The 22241-nt window shown below is 45.6% G+C and overlaps 2 protein-coding genes across 2 annotated transcripts; both read right to left on the bottom strand.

The window, feature by feature from the left end:
* Positions 1 to 150: 150 nt before the first annotated feature.
* LOC100845513 (probable histone acetyltransferase HAC-like 1) lies at positions 151 to 13191 on the bottom strand. The gene is made up of 16 exons (XM_010235485.3): positions 12414 to 13191; positions 11952 to 12057; positions 11547 to 11823; positions 10675 to 11175; positions 8460 to 10213; positions 7770 to 8066; positions 7402 to 7680; positions 5607 to 5735; positions 5336 to 5536; positions 5039 to 5181; positions 4646 to 4958; positions 4357 to 4496; positions 3298 to 3376; positions 2833 to 3222; positions 1008 to 1225; positions 151 to 898 (listed from the first exon to the last, which is right to left on the bottom strand). Exons 1-16 carry the CDS (start codon positions 12593 to 12595, stop codon positions 787 to 789), a joined length of 5121 nt encoding a protein of 1706 aa, XP_010233787.1. The 5' UTR covers positions 12596 to 13191; the 3' UTR covers positions 151 to 786.
* A 3533-nt stretch (positions 13192 to 16724) lies between these two features.
* On the bottom strand, positions 16725 to 22235 carry LOC100843379 (spliceosome-associated protein 130 A). The gene is made up of 3 exons (XM_003574272.4): positions 19057 to 22235; positions 18036 to 18527; positions 16725 to 17302 (listed from the first exon to the last, which is right to left on the bottom strand). Exons 1-3 carry the CDS (start codon positions 22111 to 22113, stop codon positions 17165 to 17167), a joined length of 3687 nt encoding a protein of 1228 aa, XP_003574320.1. The 5' UTR covers positions 22114 to 22235; the 3' UTR covers positions 16725 to 17164.
* Between the last annotated feature and the right edge of the window lie 6 nt (positions 22236 to 22241).

Genomic DNA, 22241 nt, shown 5'->3' with positions numbered 1-22241 from the left:
AGTTCATACTAAATTGAAAACACTTATTATGGATCAGAGAGAGTTGTTTTTTTGTCTCAACAAGATAATCATCATCTCATTCAAAACTTTTGATGTGATGACCTGACAGTTGCAAATTTAAGACATGTATACCCTTGTAAGAAAGAAAGAAAAAGGCAGACATGCAGGATTTACTTTCCTTTATACTTTAAAATGAAGATTGTTCCTACAAAATGGAGGGGGCAGAAATAAGCAAATTCATGTCCAGTTGCCCACCCCCTCTTCCTTTCCTCCCTACTATACCCCCTCCTGGATGAGGCAACAAGTAACTACGAGACTGGAGTAGGAAACAAAACAGCTACACCATTGTTTTCTTCAACAATAGAGGACATCCATTGTCCAAAAACCTATTATACAAGGGCGAGACAAGCAGCAAAATAAGATTAGTCCCACTAGTACAGGTCAAACAAAAGAATCACCACACCCAAGGGCCGGGCCAGGTCCTATTGACGATATCAGCAATGCAGTCAGCAGGGCGCCGAAATGTTAACACCTACTGTGGAGCATGCACCCTTCGGAAAAAGGGCGGGTTCTGAGCCATATGTTAATTATCGACGAAAAGTGCCCAGCATCTTCTTCCATCTCCAGGATAAAACGGTTGAAAGAATCCATCTGAACAACTTCTTGCCTAGATCCTCTAATTCAACCGTCCCAAAGCGTCTCCTTGGTGTGGGGGGTGAGTGGAGGACTGAAACCCAGCATACTTTCCTATCTTCTTTCCACAACAGTATACCTGTACAGGTGCAGCTAATCATGTGAAGCAACCTCTGCTGCTCGTTGTCTCATCATTTCATTGACAGCAGCCCTCCTCCTGGAATCGGACTGCTGCTGCAACCTTCTAAGATGCTCTTTGAGATCCCTGCATGGTTTACAGAAGTGGTCAGGTGTTACTCCGGATTGTAATACTACATGCGTAGGCACAAGAGAAGTGGGGGTAGCAGGACAGTGAAAGATGCGCTAACACACACCTGCACCTCGGCACACTGCATCCTGAATCTCTGCAAGCTCGGGCATGGAGCTGAAGCATGTACCACATTTTCTTACACAGCGCACACCCTCCTGAAGCACGTATTTTGCACTGCATCCCATGACGAAATAGTCCCTTGACTTTACGGCAGTTCGGATATTGGCAGCTGCCTGAGCGGCATGTTGAGGCATGCACCAGAAGATCAAGCATTTTCCTTAGCTGCAGCATCATGGCAAAAATAAATAAAAAAACATCAGAAGATGATACTATTTTGCAAAGGGGTTCTATATAGTGGAACAGGTAAACAACTTGAGTTTTTCCTGCAAAAACAGCAAATTTAACAGCAGTCTTTACGTAATTACTACTCCCTCTGATTCATAATAAGTATCAGGGATTTAATACAAAGTTGTACTAACTTTGTACCAAATCCCCGACACTTATTATGTATCGGAACGAGTACTTTACAAAACGGAGCTTCGAACAAGATGCACACGTTGACCGTTCCCACAAACTGTGCAGCACATGATCATGAACTTATGTTGCATATCTAAAAATGCTGAATGAATGCTTAGGCCTTTCAATTAGTGAATACAAGCTTAAGTTAATTGCAGTGACTGAATGCCTGCCTATTACATGCAAACATCGAAGAATAACTGGATCGATTCACAGTGGCAGGAAGGTCAGGGTTCCATTTCTCAATTAGGGATGAAAACAAACCTACATAATACTGGCAGAAACTGGCCATATTAAGATCTATCCTAATAACTATATGCGATGGGTCCTTCAGTACCTGTTTCAACAAGTGAAACTAACTGTCGTCTACAGTACTACCTAGTCCAAAAGTTTAGAGAGTAAAATACGACGCTAGTCCATAAACTCGGGTTAGTGATACAGATTGGTCCAAAAACGGTTCGGGAAGGCCAAAAAGTTCGACACATGGCTGCCACGTTGGACGATGGGAGGGACACCCTGCACCCACACGGAGGAAGATCCAGATGTTGCTGCTTTCCAGCTCCTGGAAGGTGGACTCTTTGCCTCCTCCATATCCACTGTGTCCCCGACGTCGGCTCCACCGTCATCTAGGCACAGGATATGGTCATGGCGGCCTGGGACACCGGCATCACGGTGCACGTACAAGACACATGGATCTTCGCTGCGCTGGGGATCATGTCCCACGCATCATGACCGGCATGCTCTGCTCCTACCTCGCCCTGGGCGCCACCGCAGTGTACACCGATGTGCGCCTCTGGAAGACGATCCACCAAGTCAACAAGCTCAGCGCCAGCTGGAAGCCCGTAGCGTGGCACGCTCAACTGTTTGCTCTGGTCCAACGGCGGCGCCGGAGAATTTGGCAATTTTGCAAGAAAACCCCCCACCCTGGCCTCCCCAAAAAAACTAGCTACAAGCCACGGTCCAAGTTCATGGCACTTGGCACTTATCCACCTTTAGCTTTTCCGAACCATTTTTTTGACTAATTTGTATCACAAATCCGATTTTATAGGCTTACGTGTGCATTTCATGAGTTCATGGTCTAAAGTGTTCATTTCCTCCGAGTTTATGGACTAGTGGTGTATTTTACTCAACTTTAGAGTTTAGAACCCAATTTATGCGACAACATAATGGCATTGTACTACCTCCTTAACATGCAATGTTCCCATGCCAGGGCTATCACAATATTTACCATAAATTTAGACAAAGGCACTTTAATGCTAGTCAAGTTTCTAAGCATGAAGCAACCTTTTTTAATAACTAAGCAGAAAATCAAAGCTTCACCCAGTGGTAGGACAAGAACAAATTACTAGTAGGAACCATCTAAAAGAGCTTACCTGCTGAACACGTATTTGCCGCGCTTCCTTATTTTGGGCATCACGGTCCGCAGCTGATGGATGGTTCGTCAATTTGTGAGCATGAGTGACTGCTCCTTTTTGGTAACAGCTATTGCACACATCAAAATCTGGACAAACTTCACATCGCCAGCCTTGACCAGTTTCAATATCATGAGCACAGACATTGCACGTAGTGACAAACGCTGGTGCAGTTGGATTATGTAAATGATACAACACCATCATTGACGAATGCTTAGCACGTCGAAGGGTGTCATACTGGTAATGATTCCCTTGACAAAGACTCAGGAATGCCTGTCTGGTGTCAAAAAATTCACTTTCTAGGATATCGTCTCTATCCTTTGTATCTTCAGGCACCCCAACAATGTCAACCTAAATGAAGATCAAATTATGTTAGCGATTTATTCTTTTACTACAGAGAGAAAAAAAGAACTTTTAGTTAGTTACCGGATGGAGCTTGTGTGTGTCTCTACTATTACTTGGATGCTTCTCCCTATCTTCACGCTGTTGTTCTGCATCGTAACACCTGCAACAAGAAAACTTACCCAGTTTAACAAGCAGACCTTAAAAGAGGTTAAAGTTTGTCTAGCATGGCGAGGTAAGTATATAATTACTAATCCCCGAAACATTTCTTATATATCACCAGTGGTCAAGCACATATGGTTCATTTCATCACAATCTGGACAGTACAAGGAATAAGAGGGTTACTGACGCACCGCCTAGTCACCTACTAGGTGTGCTTCCATGGTTCGGGTGGACATAGGGCCCCTTGCCTTGCCTGGAGAGAATCATGCGGCCATCTGGGGTTTCAAGGAGTCACCCTAGTTCATTGCAATTGTCACCTGTCGACCGGGGGAATTTGACCCCTTCAGGGAACTGGATTCAGGCTTGCACAATGGCCACTGCTGAGCCTTTGCCCATATCCTGTCGTCTTCATTACTGCCTAAGCCAAAGGCTTCATGAGATGGAATAGATCCATGAGAGGTCTGATGAGATCGCAGGGGGAGAAGGGACAACATATGGCAAATGGGGACTGGAAAGGAAGAGAAGTCAACGGCCATGGTAAAGTTTTTGTCTATGTGAAGAACAGAGTTGGAGATCTGCCTTCAAGTTTTTCCTTTGACTAGTTTATTGGGAGTTCTGATGATGAGGATACAATTTGTTGCAACAAAAAGGTCAGGGATCTTCTGTTATATCAATAAAGAGATGTGCAACAATCTAATAGTTTATGTGGTGGACTATGCTAATGCTACTTTGTAAAAAAATTGTCACCGAAGTGCCAAGGTGTCTGGTTGGTTTGGAAGCACCGCGACAATTGTGAGAAGAGCGAAACACAACACTTGTAGTACGCACTTAGTTGTTGGCATATGACACATGCCTTTTTATAAGGTAATGACCCCCTACGTGAAAGATGCTCCCAAAGTGTTTATCACATATAGATCAAGCACACATGTGGGCTCTACAGCATTAGCACAGGTTTAAATATGGTTCAAGAAATCAACTTACTTGTCACAGATGTAGAAACTTCTGCATTGATGACAAACCCAGCGTTTCCCAGACGACATAAGGATACAACAGTGATGACAAGAATATTGCAGATGGACCATAATGAAATCTTCCTTCATCGGGTAGATGGTTTCCCCAAGCTGCATACATCAAAATCAATTTCATAGTAAAGATTTCATCCAAGTTCCAACTGAAACAAAAAACAAGTACATTTCGCAAACACAAGAAAATATTTAGAGGGATATGATTCCCAAACAAGAAGATCAAGAAAACCACAGAATAAGCTTACCTTCTGCATCAGCATAGCATCCTTCGAAGCATTCCCACTGAGATCTGTGTGACCAGCAGCTTTGAGAGCTCTTTTTGTAATAATCTTCTTAGTCTTACCCTTCTTCTGAAGCTTTCGGTCATCTTCTTCTTGACGAAGTTGATTGATCATATCTTCGGCAGCTCCTGGCCAATAATCTCCATCGAAGTAAGGCAATCGAGAAGCTGTAACTTTAGCCTTGCACTCCCCCATAGTAATGAAGAAATGGTCATAGAGATTTGTGAGTTCAACAACTATCTCCTCCTTAGTAGCTTTTCGAAGCATAGCCAAGTACCTGAGTGTAAGAGATTAGAAATCATGCAACCCAGAATTTAAAGCAAGCAGCGTGACACATCTGTCGATATAAGGTCTTACCATTCCCGCAGTTTGTCGGATTTGGGGGTCTTCTGAATCTCAGGATGGCAATATAAAATGTAATCTTCACCTTTCAAAGGTGGGCAAGCCCATATATAACAGCTTGTGAATCCACGCTGCTTGCAATATTCAAGATATCCTATCTGAAAACAATGAGCTGGTGTTAAAATTATAGGGAAATTCTAGCTCAAAGCAGAGGAAGGCATCCCATCTAGTAGTTCCATACAGGAATGCTCTGACCAGCCCAGCATGCAAACATCATAATGGCGATGAGAATTCACATATGCAGCAAATTACCAGAATTTCATGGTAGACGAATGTACGCAAGGCCTCTCCAGACGCTGCTCTAATCTCAGGTCTGAAGTATTTAACAGAATCCAGGTATGACAAATAAACACGGCGTTGGTTCGGGTAAGAGCACTCAGCACCAAATTCTTGAACATACATTCCGAATAAGCAAACCTCCACACCTTCTATTTTCTGGAACAAAAGGACAGCCTGCCAAACAGTCCCATGGATATCAGCATGTGCCGTCAGCATAATTTATACTTTAGGTATAAATTCTTACCTTGGACTTGTACGGGAACTCTGTCGGGTAATTGTCTTCTTGAAAAATTTCCAAAAAACGTGGTTTAACTTCAACCTTCTTATCCACCGATGAAACAACTCTGACCACAAGACCTTCGGCTCCAGCAACCTAACAAGTAACAAGTATGGAACTATTACACTTCAGAAGTGAGAGATTGCGGGACATTTAAATGATGCCAAAATGAATGTATCATTTTTAAATTACAGAAAAAAACGACGGTATCACAGAATTCAGTAGGGTATTTCAAGTTACAGCAGGGAAGTCCCCATCTCTCCGATAGTACATAATCAGAATTAAACAATACAACGTAGATAGCACATAAAGCATCAATATATACCGGACATCTTCAAGTGCGCAATTGTTTTTTTTATGGGAACAGTGGAGGAGGGCCCTACTGGATCAAATATATTATTCCCACCGTTTCACTATAAGTGTCCCCAGCCTCGAGAGAATCCATCTCAAAATATTTAAACATTGAAGAAATCAGGAGTGCAGTAATTGCTATGTTTCTAATCTCTGGCCTTGCTTAAATGCTTTGAAATAGCCTAGGTGGTTGTGGTAGTCTGTCAATTAATCAGGGCTATCATTAACTCTTAGATTTAGTACTTCATTGGTACATGCACATGGTGGGTTGAGGACAGATATAGTGAAACAGAGGGAATACCAATCAAGAAAGAGAGTATAATTCTTCACAAAGAAGGTACAGGAAAAAAATGCTGCCATGTAATATGCCAACCTATCAATGGCCCACATCAAGAAATTGAGCACCGGCAGCAAGCATTAGGTGCAGCAGTCCAGAGGAAAATGGCAGTGAAGCATGTTCCTCCGCACTTTACAAAAACTGATGTCAGATGCAGATAGCAAGGACACCAGTTTAGGTTAACGTAAATTGTATCCAGGCATAGCCTTTAATTCTCTTATTGACAGAGCAGTCCCAACCAAAGGCTAGTACTTCCTCGATGAGTCAAAGAAACCTACAAACATAAGTCTAAAACTTGTTACATTTTTTAAGTTTCTCCTCATGTAAATCTTTTTATTCTGCATTGCTTCAAATTGGCCAATCATAAAAATTGTTCCCTGTTGTTTTTCAAGTCATCCCTCATCTTGTAGGTATATATGATCTGGACTGCTAAAAATATCTCATTGTTGTTTTTCAAGTTACTCTCATCTTGTAGCCTAATTTTTGTTGTCATGCATATTTTTTGAGCAGTAAACAATCGGCTGGCAGATGTTTTCCCTATATCGGTGCAATTTAATATACGTTAGTATGTTTTTATAAAAGATTTGAATATAGCATCACCTTCCAATCAATAAATGGGTAACACGCACAGCATATCACCTATACTACTAGTTAAGTCTCCAAAATGGTGTATATGATTGCATACCAGGTGGGGTACATGGTTAGATAAGTTCATCCTGGTTGATAAGTACTCCCTCCGATCCATAGTAAGTGCCGCTGATTTAGTACGAATGGATCGGAGGGAGTAATATTTTATTAGAACTAAAAGGAAAAAAATCATACAGGCCCACCACATTTGATCTTTTTTTCAATTCTGGTATTTGAAACCAACAGATGGGACAATCATTATAGTAGGCTGCAATTATTTGCATGGTGTGGACACTCGTAAAATGCTTTCACGTAGCTTTTTTTGTCACAAAAAAGTAATACTACATACTGCCAACGTGTATTAAGGTTCCACTTAACTACATGTTGAGAAGGTCAGACAAAGAAAGAACACATGCAGCTCCACAAATAAGACTTGGTTTCACTGACCTCATCAAAACTAACTCCTGAACTAGTTGCCCGAGCCTGTCTCTCCACCTTAAGCCGTTTAAAAAGACGCTCTTCGATATGATCGCTAAGAACAGTTCTTGGCAAATCACTCGCCCCAAGAACGGCACTCTGTGGTAAAGGCATGCGCAACCCACGTTGCACTTCTTTAACATAGCAATTTGGGCAAGTATACTCTGCTTGTCCTCCATCATTTCTTCTGCCATTAAATAGAGCACATATCTGATGCTGCCAGCATTCACACTTGTCACATTGAACCCACTGTGGATACAGCATTGGAAGAGATTTAGTATAGAACAAATATATAACCATCAGTTATACAACCACCAGAACAGAAATGCATAACTTACCCATTCTTCAGTTTCCTCATCATTTCTTTTTTTCTCAAATCGTGCCTTCAAAAAATTCTGTCCTTCAACCTCAATGGTGTCACCACGTGACTCATTGTAACATGGAATACAGAAAAAGTGGCGTGTATCTCCAGTACCAACAGTGTAGTATGGTGCATTTCGCTTTATCCGAGCACCACAAGGGGAGCAGTATATTGGTGGAGGTTCAAAAGTAAGTTTTTCCACTTTGCAGAGCTGGCATGAATTTTCATTTTCAGAAGACCCCAGCAATATAGTCTTCTCAACTTTAGCCTTGCTCTGTCAAATGGCAAACCATGTAAAAAGTTATTACTAAATACATATATTATGGTACAGCACAAGCTTCATCATAACAATTAAATAACAGGAGTAGCGCACAGAAGAGCAGCCATTATTTATATCATGAACATAACATAAAATATATTTGTTTGGTACAACATATTTCGACCTTTACAAATTCAAGTTTTGTAAAGGGACAGACCACTAAATTTTTTGTAAGCAGATGCAGTAACAGTCTAAATGAGGACAAAAAAAATACACGTCATTTGAAAATTGAAAGCTCTCTACCCGTCTCCTACATTTACTCAGCAACTGATCTTGTAATTTTTTTGAAGAAAAAAAAGACCCAAGGGTTAAAGGAGGTTACTTTGAAGTTTGAAGCAACAGACATACCTGCCCAACCCACAGCCTTAGACTGTTTATATGTGCTTGAATTTGTTCTGGAGTGAACAACTCGGTCAATGAGACACCTTTTATCTTTGGTTTTCCTGATTTGGACGCTGTGGCATCTGTTAAATCATTTGCTTCATTCTTAACCTCAAGGGTATCACTCGTATCTTTGTCAATCGACAAGATTTCTTGCTTCACATGAGGCTTCATCTCATTTGAAACACCAGGAATCACATGCCTCGCTGCAGGCACATTTCCATCAACACCATAACCCATCTTTACAGGCTTCTGTATAGGTCGCATGTCAGCCTTTGCATCCACCTCCCGTTTCAGGTATGCCATCTTTTTATTCTGCTCAAGCAGCTCAGGATGTGTTTCCTGTGGTATGAACCCTGCATTCAAATGAGGATTAGAGGCTCTAGATATCTCATGCTCAGGAGCACTGGGTGATGCAGGCCGCATCTTCAAGCGTTTCGGAACAGATGGCTGACCATCAAAGGCTTCAACAGACACTGGGTCAATGTCCATTATATCACCTTCTACACCATTCATAATTCTTTGACTCGTACTCTGTTGAGCAACTTTTCTAGGTTCTGGCAGTTTTTGCTTACTTGCCTGTTCATGTGAGAGGCGTAAATATTTCTTCACATTACTACATACAGGACACTGCTGATCAACACAAGCCTTATAATGTTCAATCAGCTTTCTTGACTTACTGCACTTCTTGTGCGGACAATCTTTTCTTTGACAGTAATCGACATGCTTCACAAGATCCTGTAGCTCAACACAACGAAGGAATTTACAACTTCCAACAGGAGACGGACAGGATTTCGCATGAAAGAGCAAGAGTAACCACCTCATCTGACGGAGGTGATTGATATTTCCAGTGGGCTGTTCAAAGGCTCCAGTTGGTAGCTTTGCCGATGTAGGACCAACTGCAGTCACAGTGCAACCAGAAAGACGCCAGTCGGATGAGAATGGCTGTTGTGCTTCGTCCTGGGCCATTGTTCTCTGACAAAAGTCATCCTGTATTTGCTTTTCAAGAGATGAATTACTAATGATTGGGGCCTTCTCCATTGTCTGAGGCTGCCACTGGGGCTGCTGCATTTGCTCTGGCTGTGATCCTTTCAGGACGTAACTGACATCATTGGAGCTGTCATCAAGCTGCTGATTAGTTGGCAACAATTGCTGAGAATCGTGAGAAGCAGAAGCATGGAAATTTTGAGAGCCAGAAACATGTCCAAACACCTGCCCACCTTTGGCATTACCGTGAACAGTTCTTTGCTGGTACTGACCCTGGAAATTTGGAAGTGCAGCAGGTTCAGCAGCTTGTGAAGATGCCAGCTCTGTGTGTGGCAGAGCACCCTGTTCTGACACTTGCATAGAATGGCTGGAATTCAGCTGAGACTGTTTAAAAGAATTGCTCCTCAGCATAGTCTGCTGATGCTGTGAATTTGGCAGCTGTTGGTTGAGATGATATTGGTTTTGCACAAACTGGGAATTCGGCTGCATCTGATGTTGCTGCATTGTAAGCTGCTGGCGGAGTAGTTGTTCCTGACTCAATTGAGATGACTGAAAATTCACTTTTTCTGGTTGATCCAAGACCTCAGCTTTAATCTGAGGTTGAGCTTGAATGGATTGCATGTTTAGTTGATTGTTAAGCAACATCGAATTCATTCTTGATCTCTGATTGGCGGTTGCTAAAGCAGAAGTCCCAGTACTGTAAAAACTTCCAGAACCACCCATGTCAACTGACGCTGCAAAACAAAAAACAAAAAAAAATACTTCATAACAATGCCACGTGTACACAAATGCTTTTTCGCTATGCATGATTGTGCATGTGTGTCTGTAGATACACACTCATGCCACTGATGCTATGGTGGAAAACATTATTGTGTCACCCTCCCTGGGTCAAATTACTAGTCTAAATGCTAATTATGAAGCCAAGCCAGTGACTCCAATAGCAGGGAATTAGTAAGCAGTTGTGTATTATCTAGTTTTCGCTAACAAAGAACCCTCCAACAAAGTTAAGTTGTGCAATATATGACTTGGATAATTGGGTTTGAAAATAATGTGTGTGCCTTATTGTTATCTTCTTGCAAAGGAATAACAGACCCATGGCTACTTTTTAGTTTGCACTCTTCACAAACATTACATCAAAGGTAATGGAGTCACGATGACAAAGGTAATAAAAGATAGGATGCATCAGTGAGCGTACTTGGTACTCTCTGTGTAGGATGCTGATTGAACTGTTGCTGCAAAGGTCTGGGCGAACTGCCATAAGAGGATATGTTCATATATGCTTCTGGAGCTGCACTTCTGTTTGTTACCTGTGTGTTTGACCCATGCAATCCCATTCCACCATTCACGTGTCCATCTGATAAACCAAATGCAGAAGAATTCTCCAGCATGCTTGAATGTATTCCAGAATTACTGTGTCCCCCGATTTGCTGGATTTGGTGGCTACTTTGGTTACTCTGGAATTGCTTCTGCTGCTGCATATGTGGTGTCATAGTTGACTCACCATTGAAATATCCAGTTCCATTTGAATAGTCAGGATTGGCAGGTACATTCTGCTGATTATTGAATCCTGGAGTTGGGATCATATGAGTTACTTGACGCTGAATACCCACTGCACCCATTGTAGATGGGCCGCTACTTGTGGTAGAACTTAGTGGGACACTGGTAGTTAGATGCTGGTAGCCATTAGACATGGAACCTGTAAAGGGCGAATTCAGAATAAGCTGAGCCTGTAAAGTGGACCGGCAAGAAAAACTGAGAACAAACAGTGGGCCAGCATGGCACTGCATATGCTTCGGCTTGTCGCAAGTAATTTTCATGTATAAACAGCATAGATCTCGAAGGGCATGCTCCAACTGGATTATGGACAGGGCAGCTAGTGGATGTATTTTTTTTTTCGAGTTTAGAAGCTATGAAACTAGATACTCAAAAGTTGCGGTGTTATACTAGAGAATTTTTTCAAATGTACTGCTGCATGAAGCCCTAGAACATGGCTACAAAAGAATTTCAAGTTAAGGTTCACAGACAGCCCTAAGGATATGAGCACAAACTGAGGAAAACTATCAGCACCTGGGATCGAGTTACCCATGTTGGCATTCTGAGGAACCATGCCTGCACCAGATGATGGAAGACCCATGTTGTCTGTTACATAAGACATTCTAGAGTTTCCAGTTACACCTTGTGTGATACCAGGTGTCGGAATCATTGTACCGTAACCAGAGGAAGATGCTATCTGTCTTGACATTTGTTGGTTTTGTTGATTTTGTTGGTTCTGAGCACTCAAGGTCTTAATAGCAAACTGCAATTGTGGCTCAACTGGTGCCTTCATCATACTGTAGTACTCAGTCTGCCCAAACAATCAGAAAATGTCGGACAGCAAAAATGATGAAACGGTAAGATTCATTTTTACTCAGCTAAGGGCTTGATTGCTCCGCTAAGAGGACTAGAAAAGAAAAAGGAAAGGGAGAACAATACCTTGTTTGGAAATTTTCTGAACAATATTTCCTCTAGCCGCCTTGCGAGTTCTGGCAGCCGCCGCCTCCATTCAGCTGATGACTGCTTCCTTCCAATATACTCAAATCTGCCAATTCAGGAACAAGTATCAAACTAAGAAACATTTCCTATCACATCCAAACCATCACCCGCAGAGGCAAACCTACACCTTAGCTGGGAAGGGAATTCGACTGCGGCCCCAATTTCGAAATTTATGTGCACGAGCCCTTGTAAGCTTTAAGGAAGAGTCATTAACTTTGGTTGTGTGTGCATGTGAATACCTCTCTAATTTTAGGAATGTAACGGAACCGCCGCAGCATAAAATTCGATATAAGGAAGCACCTAATTAATTAACTCAGCACTACAATCAACACCACGACTACTGCCTACTAAATTCAAACTACTGCAGTCACTGAAATTAACTCGAAGGCAAGAAACACTTACATCTTCTCGCGCATCGAGTTGCGCAGCATGACGAAGTGGGGATCGTTCCCCACGCTGAGCGCCACCGCGTCCTGCATCTGCTGGTGCTGCGGCAGCCCGTCGCCGCCGCTGACGACCTGATTCATCTGCGGCGCCTGCCCCGACATCTGCCCGGACAGGTGCGGCGCCTGCCCCACATTCATCTCCGCAGCCGCCGACCAAACCCTCAGGCCAGCGCCGTCTTCATCCCCAAGCTTAGCAGAGCAATCCGGATGAACGAAGCGAGCTCGCACCGGAGCTCGCACCAGTCAGCCCGCTCCACAAGGGGGAAAAACTCCAAAAAGAAGCAACCTTTCTATCCACTGACAGGGGGAGAGGGGGGGATTACCGGTGACGCGCGAGCCCAATTCAGCACGACGAGACGCAGTGTGGCCTCACTGTACCACCTACGGCGGCGGCAGCTGAGGAGGGGCGAAGAGCGCGAGAGCGATCAGGAACCCGTGCGGAGGGGCAGCAATCGGAGTCAACCCCGAGGCGCGGGGCCCGAGCCGCCGAATTGGAGAAAGGGGCCCTCCAGGGGGGACGGCCAGCCAGCCTCGCCCCGAAACCCTAGAAGCCCGCGCGGCACACCCCCGGTAGGTGGGTGCCAGCCAGCCCCAAGCCTAGCGCAGGAAGCAAGCAAAGAGCGATTGGGCACGGGTCCGGGCCGGCTGAGTCCGTACGACGGCGCGAAGGCGCGGGGGACGGCGGCCGGAGATTGGGGTCGGATTTGGGGGATTCTCGACGAGGTGGGGGGGGGGGGGGGGGAGGGAGGGGCTCGAGGAAGGAAGGGGAAGACGTCGACCAATCGCGGATCTGCGCGGATTCGTGGGGAGGGAGCGAGAGCGGGGGGGGAGTCGCTGCGGGATGGGGCCCGGCGGTGCGGCGGCGCTGCTGGGGCCGGCTCAGGCAGCGGGGGTGGATGGATTAGGTGGCGCAGAAAATAGCAAAGGCTTCGGGCGAGCTCTCTGCCTCTCTCTAGTCTCCACCGGTAATACTGGAAAATCTGGTTTTGTGCCGGCCGGTTTGAGTGTTTGGATGGATGGATGGATGAACCGGTGGAGCATTTGTTGAGAGGAAAAAAGGGAAAAGAGACAGGGACAAGCAAGGCAAGGCTTTGGTTTGGAACTTTGGATGCGTGCCTTGTCAGCAGCAGAGTGTCTCATATTCCCGCACGTGAGGCGACTGCTGTCTTTCTACGAGGCCAATCTTTGCCTATTAGGCAATATTAGGCAAGAGGAAATTATGTCTCAGTAGGACGTGGATTTCTGTTACTATGGAATTCATAAATGAAGATGAAGCAGTTAATGGGAGGGCTACCATTATCATTTTTCTTGTATATGTTCCTATGAAAAGTCATGCCCTTTCATTTGAGATATAATGATTACGACTCAAAGTTTTCAGGTTTTCACGAATTTAGGTTTTCACCTGATACGTCGCCAGAGAAGTATACGCTGCCTATCATGATTGATGATATAGTTTGCCATCGACCGAAAACTTCCGAAACGAGAGACTACAACTCTCTGTCTACACATACTGATTAGTGATCATCGATCATCGATCATCAAGCAAGTTTATGAGATAGCATCCCAAATTGGGTATAGTAACATGCAAGGCAGATTCAGAATTGTCTAAAGACTAGGGCTAAACTAGGATAAATATGAAAGCCTAGGACTAATCAATTGTTAATTAGGTTATTTTGCCAAATCGCCATTACCGTATACAAGTATTAGCTGGCTCGCACCTAGGGCTAGAGCCCTAGTTTCCCTGGGTGCGATTCCGCCCCTGCATACAACCAGGTTAAGTTCCAATCTGCAATCCAATATGACAGAAATGCTCGTAGAGAACCTGACCATGAAACATGCAGTTATCCTTATGGCACACTACTACAACGCTTTGTTTACACATACTTTCTATACAAAAACCTATTTTTTTATGCATGGGGAAAAAGGCAACCAACCGAAGGTATCTCCTATCTGAATTGTGATAAGATATATAGATCGATAATGACTGAATTTAAAAAGGCCAAAAAGAGAAAAATAGGTAGATTAGATGTTGTATCTTGTGTCAAGGACACACAAATGGTTACCAAAATTTATAGGGAAATTATCTTGTGTCATGGACAACAAGAAACATGCATGGTTGACAAGGAATAACTAACAACAAGAAAAATGACTACTCCATAATTGACAGCTCGTGAGGCGGAGAGAAGGGCAAGGAACTTACCTGTGAGAAAGCCAACCTGCGTCTGGCCGGAGAAGTCACGACGGCGGGAGATGTCTGAGAAACCATTGTCGAGGTGGGGGAATAGATGCGGCGGCATCCTCTCCTCTGCTTGATGGTGTTATACGGCCGAGATCAATGGTGGTGCAGGGTACGTAAGAGGTGATAAAAGAGGGGAGTGGAGGGAGGCGTATCGTGGGTTGGCGGCTAGGTCGCTACCTCTGCGGCGGGGAGTGGGGGGAACGGGCGGCCGGACGTTGACAGAGACAACATGGAGGCGGCTGGCCGCAGAGGACGGCAACGCCGCCGGTGCCACATGTCGGGGAGCGGAGGTTGCTGGCGGCATGAGGGTTGTGGAGACGACAGAGAGGCGGGCACCGACGGTCGACGGTGGAAGAGGCTAGAGACGGCGGAGGAGGAGGGCGACGCATCGGGGGCGCAGAAACTCTCGGTGTTTCCCCGGTCCGACGTGTTTCCGTGGGTTTTCTAGGGTTTATACAGACCAAAACCGGCCTCCAAAACAGCCCATTAGTGTTTTTGGGTGTCTTTTGAGCTGGGCCAATAAAAAACACTAGAAAACTCATAAAAACCTTGTGCCAAACAAGGCCTAAAGATAAGGAAGTATTGATGGGTACCTCCATCGGCCATCAATCTTTACACTGGTTCGCATGAGAGGAAGGTGATAGTTGCCAAGGTGAAGGGATGAATGGAGTTTTAAGATCTTCAATTGTGTAATCGTTCTCTCCTTATCGGTCATGATGTGGGTTCATGGATAATTGAACTGGTTTGTGAAAACTTCCTACTACCGGACATGGACTCGATTCCGACCATATATTCCATCGAGGTGCGACGGTAGTGGTTGTGCTAGTCTAGAGTTATGAGAAGGGCAATGCCTGCTCATTTAAATTGGTGTGCGATCCCCAGATGGCTCATAGAGGGGATGTAAATCTAGAGGAAGGGCGGCTATTGCCTATTGGTATCTCGACGACGTATGAGCAGATATGGTGTTCTTTTGGAAGCTGGGGATTGCACCTTAGATTCATGTGCTCCGGTGGCACGTTCTTATGGGTACCCTATCAGACGAAGCCACTTCAAAGAGGAGGCACATCAAAGCTGGTGAGGAAGATCTCATGCATGCTCTCGTTCATTGCTGACATGCATCAAGATGGCAATGGGGCCCCGACACCCGTATCCCCGCGGGTTTTTACCCCATTAGGGGACGGGTTTGGGTCAAATTTAAACCCAGCGGGTCCTTTCATGGGTCAAAAGTTTCACGGGTTCAAACCCGGTCCAGCACCCCCTGAACCCGATACCCGATGGTTCTCACGAAAAATATGATATAACTCATATACATGGCCCGGTTCAGCCCATCCTAGAGAAAATCTTAGGTATACAACATGTTTCTAACCCTAATTCACTGCTCCAAATTCCTAGCCCCCATTCTATCAACATCCCGAGCCGCCCACTCTCTCCGCGCCTACTCGATCTCGCTCAGTCGCTCTCTCCATGGCATGGCGCGCCCACTCCCTCCGCGCCGCGTCACTGACATTATATTGTTTTAGTATAATTGTGCTGCTAAACCATGATGTTTTTTTGTCGCTATGCTACTGTTTTTTCCTAGGGATGTTGTGTATCTCACGGGTTCGGGTTCCCCGACGAGGCCGAAAAATCCGATGAGGACAGGGACGGAAAAGAAATGAAACCCGTTAGCGGGAACGAGCGGACGAGTTTGACTGGGCACTATCTGACTGGTTTCGTACCCGTTGCCATCCAGACACATGCACGTGCACGGTTCTGGTTGTAGCCAATGCAAGCTTTGAGGTCAAGCTCCTCATTGCACCTGGTTACTTGGGGGACGGATTATATTGCGTGACCCATCCTATACTTTGGCTCCAGGCGCGACTTTCAAATTTGCCGTTGTGGGGAATAGCCATAGCATTCTAGAAGTAGTTGCAACGACGGTTTGTATGTGAACAAGTTACAGTTGCAAAACGGGGACCAGCGAGCTCAGGTCTCAGGAGTTGCGCAACGGTCTGTTCGGCCGTTGCCGTGAACAATTGTAAAGATGTATACCGCTGTCTAGTACTGTAGGAAACTTCATCACTTCAAAAATGTTTTACACCAACATCTCTACTTTAGTCACTTGACAAATTCTGAAGAAAAGAGGCCTCTGCCTACAGTGGTATCAAACAAAGTTCAGCTACATCAAGCCAAATAACTAAACAGCTGCTCTACCAGGTACAAAAGGCCACTCCGATGCAGCCTATAGTCTATGTGCTTGCCTGAATCTAACTGAGCCAGGTGTTAACAACATCAACGGGTCTACAAATTCGACGATCAGGAATGGCGCTGGCCTGTCCGCTCGGTTGACTCGTGAATTCCAGAATGCCATGTCACGTCATAAACTGCCACAATGGCTGTACTGGATAGGAAGAAGGTTCAGGTTTTACAGCAATGCAAACTTGGCATTGGCATTCGAGGATCAAGTTCAGTGATGCCGGGCGGCGGCATTAGATGATTTTGTTCCTGATGTCTTCCAGCTTCTTCAGGATTTCACCTGGAGTTCGGTCGAGCTCATCTGCAATCTTCCTCTGCATATCAGCTGGGAGGGATGGATACTGCTCGCAGAGGTCGCCGTCAATCACATCCTGTAACAAATAACAGTATACTTAAGCAGCTGACAGAAAACATCATGCTTCGAACTGCATTTACACTTTCATCACCTGTTGATTAAAAAAACAGTTTAAAATTATCTATTATCTTAGATCATATGATCCATATTCGTTTTAACCTCGATGGATTGTGTGAAATCAACAAGTGATGAAAAAAAACAAGTGACTCAAGGTGATGGTCTAACGCCACCAAGAGTCTTTTGTAGGAGTAAAGATGACAGCATAAGTAATTTGATGCACCAACAGAAATACAGTTGTTGCCAGCAAACCACAGATACATGTTATATCCTGTGAAGTGGCAACAAGTTTTGGGTCTTCTTGTGGTTCTTGCTACAAAATAACCATCCATGCTATGGTCGATAGTTAATACTATGAAGCTAGAAGGTGCTTATCTGTTGGCATAGTACCTAACATAAAGTTTGCTTGATGAACATGATTATATTCAGGATGGTATGGTCACAACTGCCAACAGTAAGTTTGTTCTCAAACAATTTGTACAAACTTACAAAGAAGATGCAGCTAAACAAAGTGACACTGTGACAGTGGAGAAAGTTTTCACTCTTTGCACGAGAATTCTCAAATGACCAACAGCAACAGAACATGAATTACTGTTAACATAATAGATTTGATGAAATTATAGGAACCACAGCAAAAGGCAATAACAAGTCATGGCTCATAAATAGAAAAGCAAAGTACACAAGCAATTTACCTTCACAGGAAAATAAGCAGATCTGTAGGCCATGTGATCTCTTCCACATAATGGTGGATGCTCCTGCCGGAGATGCATCTCCAAGTGAGAGAAGAAGTCAACATCTTCCCTGGAGGTGAATGCAAGAAGTGCTCCCACACTACCCATTACAGTCCCATAAATAAGACATTCACCTCCACCAGGAATTAGAGAGGCCTTCTGCAAACACGTGACAACATCACCAACATGAAACTGCACAATCTCCTCCACTTTGTTTGGAGCACCATTTAACTTCCCTTGCTCCCATTTAATCTTGCCCCCAGTTGGGTCTTCTTCAATCTCATCTGAGAGATCTTGGGGAAGACGAGCAAAGTATATGTTCCCAAATTTGTCAGCTCCTGCCATAGTGTCGAAATCTATGTGATTTGCTGCTGTAAGCCATCTGGGAACACTATCATCAGCGAAGATATACAGCTGGTTTTCATCCCGTCTGTACTTGCAATAATGAAATGACTGCATAGAGAAGGAGATGATACAACAAAAAAAGTAATTAGAGACACATCCAACAAAACGAAGGCATGGGATATCTGGTACATGATACTATGTGCATGTCATTAGCTGAATCAGAACATTCATAGAGAATTCACAGCTCAAGGATATCTTAACCAAGAGTAGGATAACTGATATACTCACTTTGAAGGAAAAAAAATCTGGATATAATAGCTCAACAAACAAAAATTCTTCAAAACAAAACAAACAAAAAGGTCCTAGGAAATAGATGGTGCATATTTCAATTATCTACCAAGCATGCAAAATAAACCATCCCCTATCCCTCACTACCAAACCCTGACAAAAAATAACAATCCTGTAAATCATATGTCATGGACTTCTCATTTTAACAAGATGGTTAGGTCTGTACGTTATGTAGTAACTTGCACAAGTGAAGTCGACAGTTTATCTTCTTGGCTACACATCAACATATATACATACATATACAGGTGACAAATAAGGGTGCAACAGAACAGACACAATAAGAGCATACCTCTTGCATATCACCGACGTAGATCCTATCACGGTAAGTATGAATAGATACTATTGTCCTGGGGAACAGCTTATTTTCACATTTTCTGAGCAACTTTCTCTTTCCAAGATCATATAATCTGAGCACTGAACCAACACCTGCAAGCAACCGTCCCTGGAACTGGCACAAAGAGAGAGGCACTTCCTCCACTTGTGTTTTGTGAAGAAGTTCAAGTGACTTCCCTTCATCCACAAACTTGTATATGTGGATGAACCCAGAAGCAAGGCTCCTCTTTGGCCAGAACTGCAGACCCTTGGTAGTACCAACAGCCAGGAGAGTACCATGCTCCTTATCATGGAAATTCACAGTGCAAATACTGACAGCTGCCTCATTGTCCTGCAATTCCAGCAAACAAGTTGTGTCCCTACTCCTTGGATCAAGAATCCTAATGCAGGAAACCCACTTTTCTGATTCTGCCTTTGGATAACCGTACTGTTCATCAGGAAGTGTGTTACTCTCCTCAGCACCATCCTCTTGACCATCCCCATTTTCCATCTGATCCCCATTACCATTTCCATTTTCCACTGCACCAGAAGCCTCAAGGCACTCCCTCTTAGCAGCCTCTCGCTGTTCTGCACTAAATGCACCCTTATCACTCTCAATGACTGCCAGGTATTTCTTTTTGGGGAGAATTACAAATTTCCTCGGGGTGTAACGCAGAGGAATAGCTGTCTCATTGAATGTCTCCCCTAGGCGTTCAATGGTGAAAATCCTTAGGGCATCTCCAGCAACAGCAACAACACCTTCTGAGCACTGATCAGAAGAGAACGACGCAGCAGACTCAAGTGTATCGCATGATAGTGGTGTCAAGAGGAAGTGGCCTTGATGTATATAGCCAAGCCAGGGACGACTGGACAGACAAAGCATTGCTTGTCGGTGGCTAACTATGCAGGGAAACAGCTTCGGAGGTCTCAGACCCAGGAATCGAGACCGAGTGTCTGATAGCTGACCAGTGACCATGTCAACATTGGTTCGGAAGAGGACACCATTCTGCAAGCCAGCATTAAGAAAAAGATTGGCTGGATAATCTGCACCATCCTCACCACCAACTGATGCTTGAACTTCTAGGAACAAAAGTGACTCTGGGGCTGAGGAGACACTTTGTACGCTCAGAGGCTGCAAGCAGTCATCAGGGTCCAGGGAGAGTATACGTATGGTGTTATCATAGGAGCCAACCGCCAGAAAACGGGACCTTTGCCTCCCCTCAGGAACTGGAGCAATAGCCAGGCACGCAACATCACCTGACATGTCCTGCTTCTCCACTTCCATGAGCTGACCTGTCATGTCCATCTCAAAATAGATGAGCTCCCCGCCACTGAGGGCAATTACCACCTGGAGCCTGTTTGATCCAACTTTAGTGATAGTTTTCTTTCCAGGTGTCCTCCACTCGTTGACACGGCCATCCTCCCTAATGTGCCTGATTCCATTCGGGTGGACCTGCATTAGAGAATCCTCGCCAAGGAGGGAAACTGCGAGTGAGTGAGTAGTGTCCAGGAACTGGCTGTCGCTGACTTCTTCTATGGTCTCACCAATGGAGAGCACGAGGGTAACATTGGCGAAAGACACAACAATGTAGGCATCAAACATGTCATTGATATTCTTCTTGACAGTCCAAACAGCAATAGGCTCAGCAGGCAGCATTGATCGGGCCATCTCGCTGATGGCAAGGCCAGGCCTAAGGATGCGCATAGTGGAGCGCGAGCCACGGCCGCAAGCTGTGTACACCTGGGGTGTTTCCTCATCAAATAAATTTGCAATACGCATGTCCATGATTGGCATGAGGCTCTCAATCTCATCAATCCGGACGAGGTTCTTGAGTGCCCTTGGCTGAAAGAATACTGGCTGGAACCCCTCCTCTGTCTCCATCAGTGTTGCTGAAGAGGACTCGACGTCCACATCACGCCCAATATCACGGAACTGGTAAAGTGCGTGGTTGCCAAACTCAGAAGCAGCAAAGAGGAAACCTGACCGCAGCACACAGATGGCTGATGCAACAGGTATAGTGTCAAAGTACTTGATCCTGAGCTCACTAACAGAATCACCATTGTGTTCCAGGTCAACCTTGAAGATATCACCATACTCAGTCTGCAGTAAGAAGAAGAACAAGCTCTTTTGCCTGTGTGTGGCAGCAGCAACTATTAGGACGCCACGCTCAGCCGGGAGATCAACACGCCGTGGAATGACAGCCCGCACCTCCGGGTGGCCCTGGTTCCTGTACAGGACAAAGTTGTCACAGCACACAAGGAGGCCGCTCGGACCATCACCACCACCAGGCACTGTCACTAGCAGATTAGCACCATTGTCTATCGGCTCAGAGACCTTGCGCGAAACATGATTGAGCCCCAGGTCGAGCTCGTAGAAGGTGAGGAGCTTCTGCGCGTGGCTAGCAGCCTGCCCAGTGGGGTCACGGTCAGAATCGCCATACTCGAGCTCGATGGCACCGAAGACAGGGTTGTCGAATCCGCAGTCAAGGGCCGTGAGGGCGAAGGTGAGCGTGTGGGACTTGTGCGCCTCGAGGGGGGACGAGATGGTGAGGCGGGCGGAGGCGTCACGGTTGAGCACGTAGACGAGCTTCTGCTTCTCGAGGGCGGCGATGCAGAGCGCTCGGCCTTTGGGATCGACGGTGAGGAGCTGGCCGGGCACGATGCGGCGGCAACCCGACTTGCCGAAGGTCTCCTGGTGGACCTTGTCGAAGCGGTTGCGGTCGGGGGAGTACTCGAGGATGACGAGGCGGCCGGAGTCGGAGCCGACGACGAGGTAGTCCTTGGTGGCCCCCGTGAGGCGGAACTGGGCGAGCGAGCGGATGGCGCCGAAGACGTCGACGGAGAGGAGCGTGCGGAGGCGGCCCGTCTCCGGGTCCGGGCGGAGGAGGTCGAGCGTACCGCCGCGCGCGACGGCGATCTCCTGCGTGGAGGAGCCCGCGGCGCCCGACTTCTTCGTGTCGCGCCCGCTGAAGCTGCCGATGACGGCGCACACGGCGCCCGTCGCGCGCTGCAGCGTCAGGCTGTAGAGGTACATGGCGCCTCCTCCTCCTCCGGCGACGGCGAAGGCGGCGGCGGCGGCGGGGAGAGACGGGGACGAGAGATCTAGGGTTTTACGGGCTCGCGGCTGCAGCAGGGTCGGGAGAAGAGAAGGGCTCTAGCGCG

This window comes from Brachypodium distachyon, chromosome 3, assembly GCF_000005505.3.
Source record: "Brachypodium distachyon strain Bd21 chromosome 3, Brachypodium_distachyon_v3.0, whole genome shotgun sequence".
Lineage (NCBI taxonomy): Eukaryota > Viridiplantae > Streptophyta > Magnoliopsida > Poales > Poaceae > Brachypodium > Brachypodium distachyon.
Note: the sequence above shows the minus strand (reverse complement) of the source record. Positions and strands in the feature narration are given on the sequence as shown.